Source organism: Aspergillus caelatus, assembly GCF_009193585.1.
Source record: "Aspergillus caelatus strain CBS 763.97 unplaced genomic scaffold BDV27scaffold_33, whole genome shotgun sequence".
Classification (NCBI taxonomy): Eukaryota; Fungi; Ascomycota; class Eurotiomycetes; order Eurotiales; family Aspergillaceae; genus Aspergillus; species Aspergillus caelatus.
The window spans coordinates 103143-117330 of record NW_022475296.1 but is presented as its reverse complement, the minus strand read 5'-3'; the positions used below and the strand labels follow the sequence as shown (position 1 = coordinate 117330).

The 14188-nt window shown below is 46.6% G+C and overlaps 5 protein-coding genes across 5 annotated transcripts; 3 read left to right on the top strand and 2 right to left on the bottom strand.

Annotated features, from left to right (window-relative positions):
* The first annotated feature begins 53 nt into the window (after window positions 1-53).
* BDV27DRAFT_68810 (uncharacterized protein) lies at window positions 54-1481 on the top strand. Its single transcript, XM_032077310.1, has 2 exons — window positions 54-912; window positions 1403-1481. The coding sequence occupies exon 1, from the start codon at window positions 280-282 to the stop codon at window positions 772-774; it is 495 nt and encodes a 164-aa protein (XP_031930715.1). The 5' UTR covers window positions 54-279; the 3' UTR covers window positions 775-912; window positions 1403-1481.
* A 2206-nt stretch (window positions 1482-3687) lies between these two features.
* BDV27DRAFT_142653 (uncharacterized protein) lies at window positions 3688-4738 on the bottom strand (the record flags this gene model as incomplete). The annotated part of the gene is made up of 4 exons (XM_032069981.1): window positions 3688-3764; window positions 3900-4027; window positions 4201-4381; window positions 4717-4738. The coding sequence occupies 4 exons, from the start codon at window positions 4736-4738 to the stop codon at window positions 3688-3690; spliced, it is 408 nt and encodes a 135-aa protein (XP_031930714.1).
* A 44-nt stretch (window positions 4739-4782) lies between these two features.
* Window positions 4783-7684, bottom strand: BDV27DRAFT_123635 (putative MFS sugar transporter). Its single transcript, XM_032065911.1, has 8 exons — window positions 7065-7684; window positions 6726-7000; window positions 6124-6670; window positions 5981-6068; window positions 5732-5930; window positions 5575-5675; window positions 5415-5513; window positions 4783-5364 (listed from the first exon to the last, which is right to left on the bottom strand). Exons 1-8 carry the CDS (start codon window positions 7134-7136, stop codon window positions 5129-5131), a joined length of 1617 nt encoding a protein of 538 aa, XP_031930713.1. The 5' UTR covers window positions 7137-7684; the 3' UTR covers window positions 4783-5128.
* A 1029-nt stretch (window positions 7685-8713) lies between these two features.
* BDV27DRAFT_142651 (uncharacterized protein) lies at window positions 8714-9949 on the top strand (the record flags this gene model as incomplete). Its single annotated transcript, XM_032069980.1, has 5 exons — window positions 8714-9005; window positions 9067-9222; window positions 9300-9622; window positions 9685-9751; window positions 9816-9949. 5 exons carry the CDS (start codon window positions 8714-8716, stop codon window positions 9947-9949), a joined length of 972 nt encoding a protein of 323 aa, XP_031930712.1.
* An 846-nt stretch (window positions 9950-10795) lies between these two features.
* BDV27DRAFT_123625 (putative integral membrane protein) lies at window positions 10796-13093 on the top strand. Its single transcript, XM_032065910.1, has 6 exons — window positions 10796-11672; window positions 11726-11745; window positions 11803-11839; window positions 11889-11956; window positions 12005-12477; window positions 12551-13093. The coding sequence occupies exons 1-6, from the start codon at window positions 11504-11506 to the stop codon at window positions 12909-12911; spliced, it is 1128 nt and encodes a 375-aa protein (XP_031930711.1). The 5' UTR covers window positions 10796-11503; the 3' UTR covers window positions 12912-13093.
* Window positions 13094-14188: the final 1095 nt, after the last annotated feature.

Here is a 14188-nt window from a genome sequence, read left to right as displayed (position 1 = left end):
ATGGTCAGGATCATCACAATACAGACTCAGTTCTCCGCTCCAAGATCCCAGAAATATGGATCAACTAAGGTTAAAAATCCATCAGCCACCCTTGGCTGGGTTCATCATTCACGAACCAGGTCCCTTTCTCTGCCAGAGGCGTTGATCGCCTGTGCCATCCCGCGGGCGGTCATGCTTTCGGTTCCGGAAAACCTCCGCCGACACTTCAATATTAAGGTATACGTTGTAAAGAGTATAGGATGTTGTTTATAGCTCACATGCTCTGGGTTGCTTTCGCATATGATAGATTCCAATCTTCCAGAAATGGTTTTCCGCCGCGCGAATCATATACTAGTGGTTCACCCCCTTCACCTTTCGGAGACTGTCCGTACGAATATGCGAGATCATCGTGGGTCACAGCAAGAGCACTTAAATAGGCTTCCACGATTTGGGTCTGTGAAGACTGATTACAAACAAAATCGATCTAATCTAACTACCATAATTTCGGCGAAAAGGGTGTCCATCCTCAACCCAAAACAGTATCAGGAGGGGACAGAACCAAGAGCGCACAAGCCACCAGAAAAGGGGCATGCGCTTATCTATGCTGTTCGGGGAAGTACTATCCCAGAACCGAACTACAACTTCCCCGAGTGTCAGGCGACTCCACTATTTTCCGGAAGATCCTGGAGCCTGGAGGAATATTATGTTTCCTCACGTGCTCCACAGGACCCTATTCGAGCGGAATTACCATTTCCATGCTGCTGGAAGAACAATTCCACTGGAAGATCTTCCTAAAGTGGCTTGGAACGGTTGATACTGATCCTCGACCAAATCCCGTTCCCATGCCATCGATACGTGCGTCGACCCATCCACCCTTCCACCAGCGAACGTTGGGACAATATCGTGTGAACTGATCAATTATGCTTCCATTACGTATGTCCACGTATACCGTTCCTTAATTTACTATGTATATCACACCTCTTTAGTACGGTCTCAACCGTCTATTATCCTATTACCCGCCAACAAAAGAACAAAGCTTATCCACCAAGCCACAAAGCTATTGAAACATGAAAATGGCTCTATTCTCTCATCATCGAATTTCGGCCGCCGTCGGACAATATCGGAGATGACCACTTAGATCGACCACAAAGGACAATAAGGTTGCGACTTCTAGTGAATGGAACCACGGACCACCATGCTCCGTGAGAAGGTAAATGGAGCTGACATGAATGGCTTCAGTTGAAAAGGAAAAGCTTACCCTCCCAACAACCCCACGGACCAACGGCACCGGTGCAAAACAAGAGGTCTGAGAGCTGAACCACTATTTACCGGACCATGGCTACGGATGAGATGAGATAAGATTAGTCCTCTGCAGCATACACTCAGTAAATTTTTGACTAGAGTCTAATGAATTATTTGTAAGGTAACTACAGACCTTATGTTAGGAGAAAGAACCGGGGATAGCCTCGGGTTTGTGCATACGCATACCCGGTGATTGACCTCGGAAGAGGTCCGAGGGTATTATATTCGGATATTATGCGTCTCAGTACGTTGAGCTGACAGGGATTTGAAAGAGTCCAGTCCTCTACGGTGATTGTTGAGTTGGGTATATTATCTTATAGTGCTCGACTAGTTGCTAATTGGTACAGTTGATCAAGTGGATGGTTGCCAATAGTTATTTATAGCCCCTGGGTTATAGAGATGTGCATACCTCTTATATGAATCAGGTAATAGTAATTATCACCAATAGAAACTATCTTTGCTGTTCTTTTGTCTTGGCCATACTACCACAGCGTCTCATATGGGAAAAGGAAATGAGAGAGAATAGATTAAGGCCCTCCGTAGACATGGACCACAAACACACCCTCTCCTTTAGGAAATGAAACAAACAGAATAAAGAAAGAAAGAAATACCGCAAAACAGAAAAGAAGGGAAGGGAAGAGAACCTCCCACGGAACAACCTGAAGCATCCTCGTAGTAGACCAAATCAACCCAACCCTCCCCAGCCAGAACTAAAGTAGACACACGCAAATCCAACCAGTCCTACTGGCTCAGTTTCCTCCTATCCAGAATCCACTGCTTGACTATCATCGGGTCCGTCCGGTCTTCTTCATCTTTTAGCTCCAAGTAGTCGCCGTCCCCAGTAAGGGCCACTCTTGGTATTCTGGGTCACCGAAGGGAGAAGTCCGGAGCCTTCCAGGTCGATCTCTTCTTCTTTTCCGGGGATTTACAGATTCACCTTGCACAGCTGATATTGCAAGTGGGGGGGGGAGGGGAAGAGGCAGAGGGTCTCGGCGGTTTCTGTGAGGAGGTTTTGGGGTAGACTGGATTTCATTTTTCCCAATGTGCGTGGTTTAGGTGAAGGTTAATTTGATTAGTGAACGTGGAGGGATAAGGAAGTTTGAACATCCTGGTCTAGGCCACCTGGGCCACGACGAAGGAAGGGTGTAAGGTGCATATCTTTGGTTCCTTTTGTGATTCGTTTAATCATGAGTGGAGGTGCTCTTGGACGTGCGTCTGGAGTGATTGTTGGCCGTTGAAAATGTACGATGGATAAACTTCTTCAAGTGTTCGAGTTGACTTCAAGTTGTCAATGGGGACTATCAACCAAATACCTACTTGGATGGTAAACATGAAGGATCAGTCGACGACTTGATGAAGAAGACATTTGATTAGATCGAATCCTAGTGATTTAGCAAATACGACGAGAATGATTGCAGCTGGGGGCGACTCTGGAGACACCGTCTTCGTCTTGCCACCTTGGAATATCATCGGATATCGCCGTGCGACTTCCTCCGATGATGCGTCTTCCCTACACTGGAAAGCCCTGGGATAAACCTGCGACATTCTGTGTTAAAAGTACATCTCTTAATATATATGGAACAGACTGGTCTCCTTGTTATTTCTTGGTACATTATAGTCACATTTTTGTCATTAAATCTGTATATTCTACTTATCCGTCTCTTGCCGATGAGCACTCCCACAGATGCGTGTTCTACGCACCCAAGCTAGTGCATGTTTCTCCCTGAGCCAAAGTCTTGACCCTCATTCCTTCGTGAAATGATACCTCGTTCGATGGAATGCACCCATTCTTCTATATCTCTGTGAACATATGATACAGGTACAAGAACTAAGGAGATATATATTTCTTCGATGTTTTGATTAGAGTCAATAAGAATGACTAGATACTAATCAAGGAGTGAATAATCTTCTTTTGCTTCGTGTCTAAACTTCAAGGTATCGAGACTCATCTATTTACTTAAAAGAAAAAAAAAAAAAAAAAAAAGAACTTTTAACAATAGACCGTATTGAGAATATTGTAGATAGACTTACAAGTTAAGATATGTTGAGAACGTATCCAACAACAGAAATTTGTTTTGACCGTGATGTAGATATAGTCTACCCTATGGCGGACTAAATCGACAAAACGGTTAAAATGATAATGTTTTTCTTTATCATACAGACCATTTTATTCCCAAGAAGAGCTGTTGATATGCTGTAGGCTTAAATTGCTCCCAGTTCAAGTAATATGATTTATGGGACGATCTTGAATGATGTGATTTCGTATCCTTAGATGTTGTGCATCGCGCCTCAGTGTTTGAGGATATCATGTGCCTGTTATTTATGATTTGTTGGAGGGTTCGTTTGGACCCATGCGTAGGCTACATCTTCCAACGATGCTTCTAAATATCAACGCATCGTAACAACTCACTCCATCTTAATAACCAGCTCCGGATAACTATCCTCATCATACCATTCCCCCCAATCCACGCTGCACAGCCGGCCTCTCCGCGATACGATCCACCCAATGCCCCCAAATAAAGTAAAGCCAAAACCTCATCCTCCGAGAACCCAATAGACCGATACGTCCGAATCCAAGCCCACGCATTGATCTCCAACGATATTATATTTCCCCTTACCGGGTTCGGCGAGGTACTCCCGCGCGTTACCACTATATATTCCTGACAGATGCGTCTCAAGGACCTGGTAGATTCGGAGAACCTCGTTTCTAAAGCGTGTCGTTGCATGTAGAGGAAGAATACCAGTACTACTTTACACCTAAAAATAGGTTAGGAGGATATATATATAAATATATATACGAGGATCAGTCGTACCCACCCCTCCGGAAATAATTATATTGTCCCTGGATTGGTTGTCCTGATGTGTGCCAGAAGATCAACCATTGATAGGCTTCGCTTTGTTCGATTGGGTCTGGAAAACCAGGATTGGTGGTTCTTGTCGACGCTGGAGATGAGGTAGAGCAGTTCTGCCGAGGATTCCATGACCGAGTACGGAGGGTCTCTGGTGTTGTCTCTTAGGATGGGGATTCGGCCTGACAGGATGAGACTGGTTGTACAGTCGAGGCCGTGGACATCCCTGAGTTCTTCCAGGAGGATGTGGACTTTTTTCGTCCGTTCGGTGTTAGGGAGGTTATTAGATGGATGTCCTTGATTCATTGGTTATTTTGCATTGTGAATATTTGAAGATTTACCTGTGGCATTATTGACGGGATCAGGGTTTTGTCAGCGTAGAAAGAAGACATTGTTTAAGCAGTCTCGGTCCGCGCTTCGATAAAGTTGTTCGTTCGTTAGCAAGGCGAGGAGTGAAAAGAACCATCATGACAGGTAAATCAACGCTTAGTATACGCCGAGATAGCCCCGCTATCTTGAAGCCGACGCGATGATTTACTCCAAAGGCATTATTATAGCCCTTGATTAGAACGAAGTGCTATCTTACCTCTACAGTGCGATATTAGCATCATGACCTACATACGAAAGCTGTTATAGGATGTAAGACAGTAGATATTCAAGACAAAGTGCCAGGGTAACTCATGGCATTGTCTGGTATAAATTAAGATTCAACCTGTATAGCCTATATAAGATTCCACTCATCTATATTGAAGTGTCATGTCGTAAAGATCGTATGAAGTTCAATCAAAACCTCGTCATCGTGGTCCCTAGTTGGTTTGCGGACGGCAAGCCTTAGACAACTCAAATTATGCCTGGTAAGAGAGCGTCATAAATGTCGGGCTCTAATGCCCCAGTTATGGGACAGAAGAGAGCGCAGATGGTAGCGACTGGACAGCCGGTGTGGCCCAACTAAATATTAAAGGTCTCGGAGGGAACTGCTTCCGTATAGCCTAGGGCTTTTAATCAATCCTTGGCGCCTCGTGAACTCCCTCTGTTGCTGATTTGTTGCCAGTTTCCGCACCCTTGACCGATTCGGTAGGCTCGGAGCTGTCGGATCTCGCAGCCAGGTCCCGCTCGAGCTGGGCCTTCTCCTCGTCGGTCGCATCAGTGACGTGAACAGCAACTTCTTCTCCAAAGTTCTTTGCAATTTCCTCGAGTGTCAACCGCGCAGTCTCGGGGAAGAAGTAGTAGATCACTGCGTAAATGTAAGCGAGAGCGGGGAGGCTGACGGGCATGAACACCTACCTGGAATGAAAACAGCTGACCAGCAGATGATGACCAGATAGTATTTCCAACCAGCATTGTTGAAGCCCATAGGGGCGGTCTGCAGTAAAATGAGGGTGGCTATGATCAGTTAGTCATTTGCGCAACTCACAGGAACGTATGTAGGATATCTAAAACGCACCAGCAAACTGTCCAAAAAGCGAGAAACCCATGCCAATTGGTCGGATTTCGGTCGGGAAAATCTCAGAGACGTAGAGATACATGGTTGTATCGCAAAAGGTTCTGTAAGAGATAAGTAGTTGTTCGATATAACGATCAAATTAATGGCTGGTACTAACCCCTGGAAAGCCAAGTAGAGGTAAATGAAGAAGATTCCAAATCCGTTTCCAACCCTGTTCGTGGTGCCTGCATATTCGGAGGTCATAGCAGCCAAGCATGAGGTGGAGATGATAATGCCAACAAAGCCAGTGATATACATGCCACGCCGTGAGTTGACCTTGTCATGAAGCCAGGCGCCAAGGGGGTTGTAGATAACGCCTGGTTATACTGTTAGCGCGCATCCTTCAAGCACAACCATACTCTCTTACCAGCTGTAGTTAGCCAAACAGCACTTAGCAGCAAAGGCATGCCCCCGGTCATGCCAAGGTTGGTGTATAGAAGGACAGCATAATTATTCTACGCAGGTCAGTACATCCAGCACAAACTTGGCCTCTGGAAGCTTGATACTCACAATGATCAATGGCCCACCAAATTCAGCGCCCCATTGCGTCAGGAAGCCAATTGCCATTCGCTTTCTGTATGTCTTCTTCCGTAAAACTGCGTTCCACACATTGCCATAAGTGGATAACCTCTCTGCTTCAAGGCGGATCTGCTCCGCCGTCTGGAAATATTCCTCCTTAGCAACCAGATTGTCGGGATCATCCGGTGACTGGCGAAGTTTCTGAAGCACAATCTTAGCTTCCTCATGCTTCCCTTTGGCAATAAGCCATCGAGGGGAACGAGGGAGCCATGGTGATCCCAGAAGCAGCACTAGCGCTGGCAGGCACTGGAGACACAGGGGAAACCTCCAGCCGAAACTGCTCAATTTTCCTTCAGCGAAGTAGCATGCATAACCGACCCAGCCAGCAAGCATGTAACCGAAAACCAGGAAGATCGCATGATGACCGACCAGCCAACCACGACGGAAAGCACTCGACATCTCGGACAGATACATGGGGCAAACAGTCACGAGGATACCGATTCCAAGACCGCACACAAACCGACCGGCTTGGAACATCCTGAAAGCCCGTTAGGAGGTCGTCTCTGGAAAAAGAACTGTGACGCAATACATACTTGAGAGAGTTCGCACCTCCTTGAAGCGCCCCTCCAAACATCGAAAAGAAAGCACCCAACTGAATATTAACCTTTCGACCAAAGTAATCGCAAGACCACATTATGAATAGTGTGCCAACAGCACCCCCCGCACTGAAGACGCCATTGGCGGTGGAAATGGCTGGTGTCGTAATCGAAGCATATCCCGGTTCACCCTCTTGTGGAAGATCGAAGTAGGTATACCACCCTGGTTGACCGATCGTACTGGAGATGATTGAGGAGCAATAGCCATAGGTCTATAACGGGGCCAATTAGAATTCATAGCATTGCCAGGCAGGCATCAAGTGAGACAACGCTTACCATTGAACCAACAGCGACGAAAATAGCGACCAGTTTGTTATAAGTGCTGGTCTGGGACCCGAACGTACCCATGATGGACAGGTCGCTTTTCCCTTGCAGGGATTTGCACTGAGCCGAGTTTGAATTGTTTCAAGGAGCAGAACAAAATATGATAGAACAAATGCGATACGGAATTGACAGGTCAATTCATATGACCAGGGACTCTTCACTACACGAACTCCGTACGTACAAATGTTTGCGTCCCTTCAAGAAGCTCCAAGGAGGAAGAAGAAAATTTGTCGAGATAGAACTGCGAGCTACCGTGAACTAGCTTCACAGAGGATCAACACGACCAGCTTCGAGACTGAAATTTTCGACAGCCACTTCAGTAGTTAGTACAACGATAGGAGAACAGCTTTCGCCGCCACCCACTCCTTTATTGCATTAGTCTCCAAGAACTAAGAACTCATGGCGGGAAAGCTGCAAGGCCACTATTCAGTGCTAGTAGGACGCATGGCATGGTGTGCATTGGCGAGGGTGGACCGCGGAGAATGTTTGGGGTCCACCTTCTGTCAAAGTCTCGAGTCTGAGAGGTACGATTTCTGGATTAGGTGCTTGCTGCATGATGAGTCCGGCACTAAACCTTGAAATGGTGTGTGGGACATTTTGCTCGTCGCCTCGTGTATTTTGATAGTCTATGTGAGTGGTGGTTTTAGTAGGGATTCGAGGCGTCAGCGGCAGAAAACCACTAAACTGTGTTCGGGAAGCCCATCGCCCGTGACTTTTTTTTTTTAATTAAGTTGTCTCTGAAATCTCCACCACCTTCCCAATACTCTCACATTCTATGACTACAATTATGGAATGATTCCTTCGGGCCGTCAACACTGATCCCTATGCCCATGCCACCAGTACAAGTTGGGACCACAGACTTGAAAACGATTATTTACCTAGTCAGCGTCCCCACAGACTGAATCTACTGAGCCTACTGAGTCCGACATGCTAGTTCCGGCCAATTTATACGAAGGAGGGAGGCTAGTTGCCGATTGCCGCAGTGATTGGCATGATCCCTTGCCTCGCCATTCGCTCATTCTGATGCATGACTATGCAAATCCCATACCGTTTGGTTGCCCTTAAAACTTGGTATGGCCGGGTTTAAACCTACTCACCCAATTGGCAAATCCCGTCCAGACGGTTGATTATCCTTTCCTTCTACGAAATTCAGTGCGTGTCTGTGCTCCCTTAAGGAACTCAGAGTTCACACACGTTGCAATGTCCATATGCTCCACTTGATGCCTGCACGTTACAAAGTACGTTGACCGGTTTTTGTGCCGTACCGTTAGCTGGGTCCCCTTGTGGCCCCAAGCGTTTTTATTCGAAGCTGTCGCCTGCCCCCCGCTAGACACCGTCCCACCACGATAATTGCGCCCCTCCCAAAATCGTTTGACTCAATGATTTTGGTGGACAAGTGGGTGTCGAATGCACGCATTAAGCTTAGGAAAGCTAACAGCAAATTTAAAACTTGATAACCTCACCGTATAACAGCTGACCTGCTACATGTGAAACTGACCTTTCACGCTATTTCTTGTTATCTTCTTCCTGTTCTAAAATATACCTTGCTGCGTACATTGGTTCGCTCCTTTACAAGTAGATTGGTTCGCCGTTAAAAGATCATGGGTAGCATCTCCCCCTTCGATGTCCCTTTTGACGAGCTTCCCAACCCCAAACAAGTGTGGGTGGGAAAGCCTGGTAGTTATGAAGAAGGACTTGGGAAGTTAGCCATTCTGACCCCCGAAGTGGTGGCTAAAGCCGCTTCAACTGAAATCAAAACTGGTCGGAGAGTTACGATGGGGTGGGATTTAACAAAGTTGAACTATCCTAACCTAAACCGTCAGCCATGCCAGCACAAGATTGTCCCTCTTCTGGGTGGAGTGGCCTATGATGATATTTACACCATGAATCCTCGTGGGTTTTCAAATGTACCTGAAGCGTGGTAGCGGTCACATCTAATAACCCGAGCATCTAGAACAAAGTAGTCAGTGGGATGGACTGCGACACTTCTCTCAAACCGTCCCTGGTCAGACCGAGCGTGTGTTCTACGGCGGTGTGACATCTGAGGAGATCAATGACCGTAGCAACGATCGGATTGGTATGCAGCACTGGGCGCGGGAAGGTATTGCAGGTATGGATCTTCTCCTTGCCCCTTGGTGTTCTCTCCTGCATCTCTCCGAGAGTATGAGCCTCATTCTGTGGTCATAGGTCGCGGGGTAATGATTGACTACGCCGCATGGGCGGAGAAGAAGGGAATCACGTACAGCACCTTTTCCACTCATCAGGTGCGACTATCAGACATCCAGGAAATTGCGAAGGAGTGCAACATCACGTTCCAGAAAGGCGATATCCTGTTTGTTCGGGTGGGAGTAACCAGGGAATGGGACACCGTGATGACGGATGAGCAAAAGAAGCAATACTCGGACAACCCGAGCCCGGAACACGCTGGCGTCGAAGCCACGACAGATATGCTCCGCTGGCTTTGGGACTCTGGGTTTGCAGCGATTGCCAGCGACACTATTAGCTGGGAGGTACGTAAAGTTCCTGCAGGACGCATGTTTCGAGACCGCCGGCACTAATAAACTTGTGACAGGTCTATCCACCCCAGTCTGATGTGTTCCTGCATGAATATGTACTCGCAGGATGGGGAATGCCAATCGGTAAGTTGAAAATCTGAGCGGCTTCGGGAAACCGTTGATGGATCTACTCTAATTCATGTGATAGGCGAACTCTTTGACCTCGAGGCATTGGCACGCATCTGCCAGGATCTCCAACGATGGAGCTTCTTTGTGGCGTCTGTGCCGTTGAATATGCCCGGTGGCGTGTCATCGCCACCGAACATCATGGCTATCTTCTAGATGCATCACCTCTGCCGAAATCGGGCCCAGGCGCTGCAAAAGGACCATCTGCAATATCCGGGATCGTGCATTTCTAGTGCATTCTCCTACGGGGAATTAATAGCACGTATTATAGCAACGACCACCATGAAGAACAAAAAAGGACCAAGATAGAAATGAAAGAAACCACGTTCAAAGTTTCACAATAGTAAGGACATCGAATGCCTTGCTATATCTATAACAAAGTGCATTACTACTTGCCCAAGTCCTCCCCATTGTATGCTTTATGAGAAATCTTTGTTGGAAAGGGTTGCCTCTCGACAATTGAGAGTGCAGCATCCACATGGTTGCAGGACGCACACCCACACTACCCCTGTAGGGAAAGATATCAAGGGGGGGGTTCAATTTGCCTGAAACTAGTCAAGTCAAGTCAAATCAAGTCATATCAAGCTCCGAATTACTATGACTAATGCAGCTGGGCAGGGTAACTATCAGATGGTCGAGCTGCATACGGAGATTTCCCGAAAATTAATATAATAATATAATATCATGTCAGTTCCCGGGCTTGGCTCCTGTGCTAAGACAACGGGCTTCGGTTAATCGGGACTGCGTCTAAATCGCTCAGGATAATGAAAGAATCCTTCATCAGTCCCTCAGGTGTATCCATTTGGTAGGGTCACCCCGACATATCATTACTAGGTAGGGCTTAGTTTTGAAGGGTTACAGCCGATTAGCGCCTCCACTTCGGGCGGGAAGTGGATTCCGTTACGGTTCCAAAGAACCTAAAAGCCGGTAGTCAATGGAGCGTTTTAGGTAACATTTGACTCCTGACGCTTGGGACACGGACACCGAGAAAGGTCCGACACGGTCCCACCTCTACTTCCACCCAAATCTCGACACTCTTTCCATCTGGCTATCGAAAAGCTTTCAGGCTAACGGTTCTCTGCCGGGAAGTCTTGGGACTCTTGGCTGTCTCCATGTCAGGTTCGACCTTCTGTCAGACTTGATTTCGAGCACCTAGGAAAAGCAACGGCCGGCAGTCTCCCCCATCAGGACGGCAAAAGCCCACCAGTCCGGCTCTATGGTAGTGAAATCTATGGAGGGTTCGTCACGATACCTCTATTCTGGATTGGATCTGCATTCCTTGGCCGCATATTCTCGTGCCAATCATATAGCGAGATCATGCAAAGCATCAGTCGATCCATACCATTGTGTGTGGCATTTGCCATGCCATGCCATTTTAACAGCCATCACTTTTTGATTTTTTCAGTCTGAAAACTGAGGTGGTCTCTTGACACTATTAGGAGCACTAGTTCCTCTCTTTCGTGCTCTTCCCTTCCGGGGCAAGTCCTAAGCTGGGTCCCGAATACTTAGTCGGCGATACGGTTCAAAATTTATGTTAGGTTTCAATGTAGATTTGATCGGTCCAAGCTTTGACGGGGTGTTCTCCTGTCCCCTCTCGTACTATAGCCCTAACTCCTATTTCTTTAATACCCTGTCTTAATCTCGGCCTTAAACCCTGTCTAGTCAGTTGCACTCACTGCAAAAGGTGGCCCATGGTGCCAATCACCCAACATGGCTCTCGAACAGCTCTTCGAACGAGACGATGCCAAACCTATTGACAGGACAGTACAGAAATGGAACACAGCGACTCAGTCACTATGCATCGCTGCAATGACTCTGTTCTTCCTAATGCGTGCATACACCCGAGTCTTCCTTCTCAATGGCTTTAACAAAGAAGACTGTGAGTGACATCCTTGCCGGGAGAATAAAAGTTTGCATGCTAACTCCACACAGGGACCTGTTTAGGTGCTTGGGTAAGTCCTTGAATCTCTATAAGCAATCATCGGTGCTAAAGTCATGCGTGAGAACAGCTCCTTGGAGTCTGCTACTCCGTCATTGCGCTCATCAGTAAGTAATGCATAATTCACAAACCTGTACCAGTCTAACCAACCCGCAGTGGGCGCCCATGGAGGAGGTCTACACATCGACGACGTATCCCCCCATGACCAGGTTGTCTTCCAAAAAGTAATACCACAACCTCTCCAAAATGCTACACCCTACTGACCCCTCCAGACCGTCTACGTAACCATGGTCATGTACGGACCAACCGCATACCTGACCAAAGTCTCACTCCTCTGGATCATGACCCGAGTATTTAGTCCATTCCGCAAAGCCGTGACCTTCATCTACATCTTCCTCGGTGTCATGCTGGCCTACTACATCCCCGCCGTTATCGTCAAGATCCGAATCTGCGACCCGATCTCCAAATTCTGGGCACCCGATCATCCGGGCACATGTCTCAATCAGCGTTCCATTATCATGGCCGACGCTGTCGTCAGCGTGGTCAGCGACCTTATCATCCTCCTTGTCCCATTACCATTAACCCTAGGTCTACAACTCCCAACGAAGAAGAAGATGCGAGTCATGGGTATTCTCGGTGCAGGAGGTCTCGCCGTCGCATCGAGTATCATCCGGCTTATATTGATTGTTTACACGGGCCAGTCGGAGGATGGTACCATGGCGTTTATGCGGATTAACATGTTCGGGTAGGCATCCATGGACCCTTGACCCGTATATCCTATTGCCAGTACCTATTACTAATTAACCTCAATCAAACAGAAATGCTGAAATCGCCATCGGCGTCATCTGCGCCTGTCTCCCTGCCCTTTCGGCCATCCTCTCCCGCGTCTACCACGAATACTCCAACAGCAACAAAGCCACCGGCGGAACCTCCGGTCACGAGCTAAGCAAGATGAAGAACCAGAGCCGCAGCATGAAAACTGACAAAAGTCGAAGCCGCATGAGCTATCTGGAGATGACCTCGGACCAGGACGTTCTGATGCATAATGCTCAAAGCGAGCCGAAGGTTGAAACGACCGTTCACGGAGACCGGAATTATTATGGAAGCGAGAACCCTGGTGGATCGCTCGCTATCTTCAAAACGGTTGATGTTGAGACTTCCGTAACGAGGAGGGAGTGAGGCTTTTCCTTGTCTGGATTATGAGGATTAAAAAAAAAAAAAGTGTCAAGCTTATTGGGCGTATCTGGGTTTTGGCTACTTTGCTAGGGATCTGATAGGCTCGTCTTTGGGTCTTTTTACGATGTTTTCTATGATGATTCTGTATATGTGCTATAGTTAATTTAATGATATTTGATACCCAATTTGGTTTTTCTGGTGTGTTTAGAGGTGGATGAGAAACTGGCCCTACTACAAGCGACTGCTGCTTGAGACCACCACCAATATATATCCCCCAAAAAAGAAAAACGAAAATGACTACCTAGAGATATAGTTCCCCATACCTAAGTTGTCACTACAGAGTATAGCCAACACATACTATACAAACCCACAATTCCACCCTACACCACCCTACACTTCACCAACCCCCCAAGACCCTCCAACAAGGAGCACGGAAATTGTATCCGAACACGCACCAAAAACTTTCCCATCATCAAGAACAACCATCACATCAATTTCCCCGAAGTATTCCCTTAAAGAAAACAGAGAGACGACAAAAGAAGAATTCCCTCAGAAAGCAACCTCAAACTTAATTCCTTTAACGTTGAAATTACTGAAGAACCTTAATTTCCATCTTAAATTTCTAACAGCCTTCCCAAACTTCCATGGTTAATTTAATTACGATCCATGCCTATTAACCTTTGAAAAGTAAGTTCTAATCTAATTTAGTCGTTTTTCGGGGGCCGAAAAGAGGAGTAACCTAATTATATTTTTTTTTTTTAAAAAAAAAATTAGCGTTGAGAGCACATTTTCGTGGTCTTGACTAGTTTCGGAGATGCTTACTTGCATTTTATTTTTGAGTTAACTTTTTTTTTTTTCTTCATTATTCCCTGCATGTTTTTTCCCTGTTTGTCGGTAGTCTATAGATGGAAGAGAGCAATCAATCTTTACAATTTAGGTACTGCATTGATTTAAGTTGGGATCTCGATGATCTTCATTTAATCTATGGCGTGCTCGATATAGACCTAGACCTAGACCTAGATCTTTGTAATAGTCAATAGTATTGACACAATGACCCTCATATCGAGAGGTATGCTGTCACTTGTAAACCTACTTCGTAACTTTCTGAGCGTCTGTGTGCCACGAGAGTATGCCTATCAATCGAACATGGCCGTCATAGATCGTGTTGGGGTGATACTATACCCTATTTGCATCTACGGTGGCACTAAAGCGTGTCTTCTTCATATTGTCCTGGGGTTTTGACTTTTTCTTCTTCTGTCTCTTCTCCTCTATTCCCTCTC

Coding starts and splice junctions, on each gene's coding strand:
- BDV27DRAFT_123625 (XM_032065910.1), top strand. CDS start 11,504: ATGGCTCTCGAACAGCTCTTCGAACGAGACGATGCCAAACCTATTGAC. Junction 11,673..11,725: donor TGGCTTTAACAAAGAAGACT/GTGAGTGACATC, acceptor AACTCCACACAG/GGACCTGTTTAGGTGCTTGG. Junction 12,478..12,550: donor ATGCGGATTAACATGTTCGG/GTAGGCATCCAT, acceptor TCAATCAAACAG/AAATGCTGAAATCGCCATCG.
- BDV27DRAFT_68810 (XM_032077310.1), top strand. CDS start 280: ATGATAGATTCCAATCTTCCAGAAATGGTTTTCCGCCGCGCGAATCAT.
- BDV27DRAFT_123635 (XM_032065911.1), bottom strand. CDS start 7,136: ATGGGTACGTTCGGGTCCCAGACCAGCACTTATAACAAACTGGTCGCT. Junction 6,671..6,725: donor GGAGGTGCGAACTCTCTCAA/GTATGTATTGCG, acceptor ACGGGCTTTCAG/GATGTTCCAAGCCGGTCGGT. Junction 5,931..5,980: donor TGTTTGGCTAACTACAGCTG/GTAAGAGAGTAT, acceptor CAGTATAACCAG/GCGTTATCTACAACCCCCTT.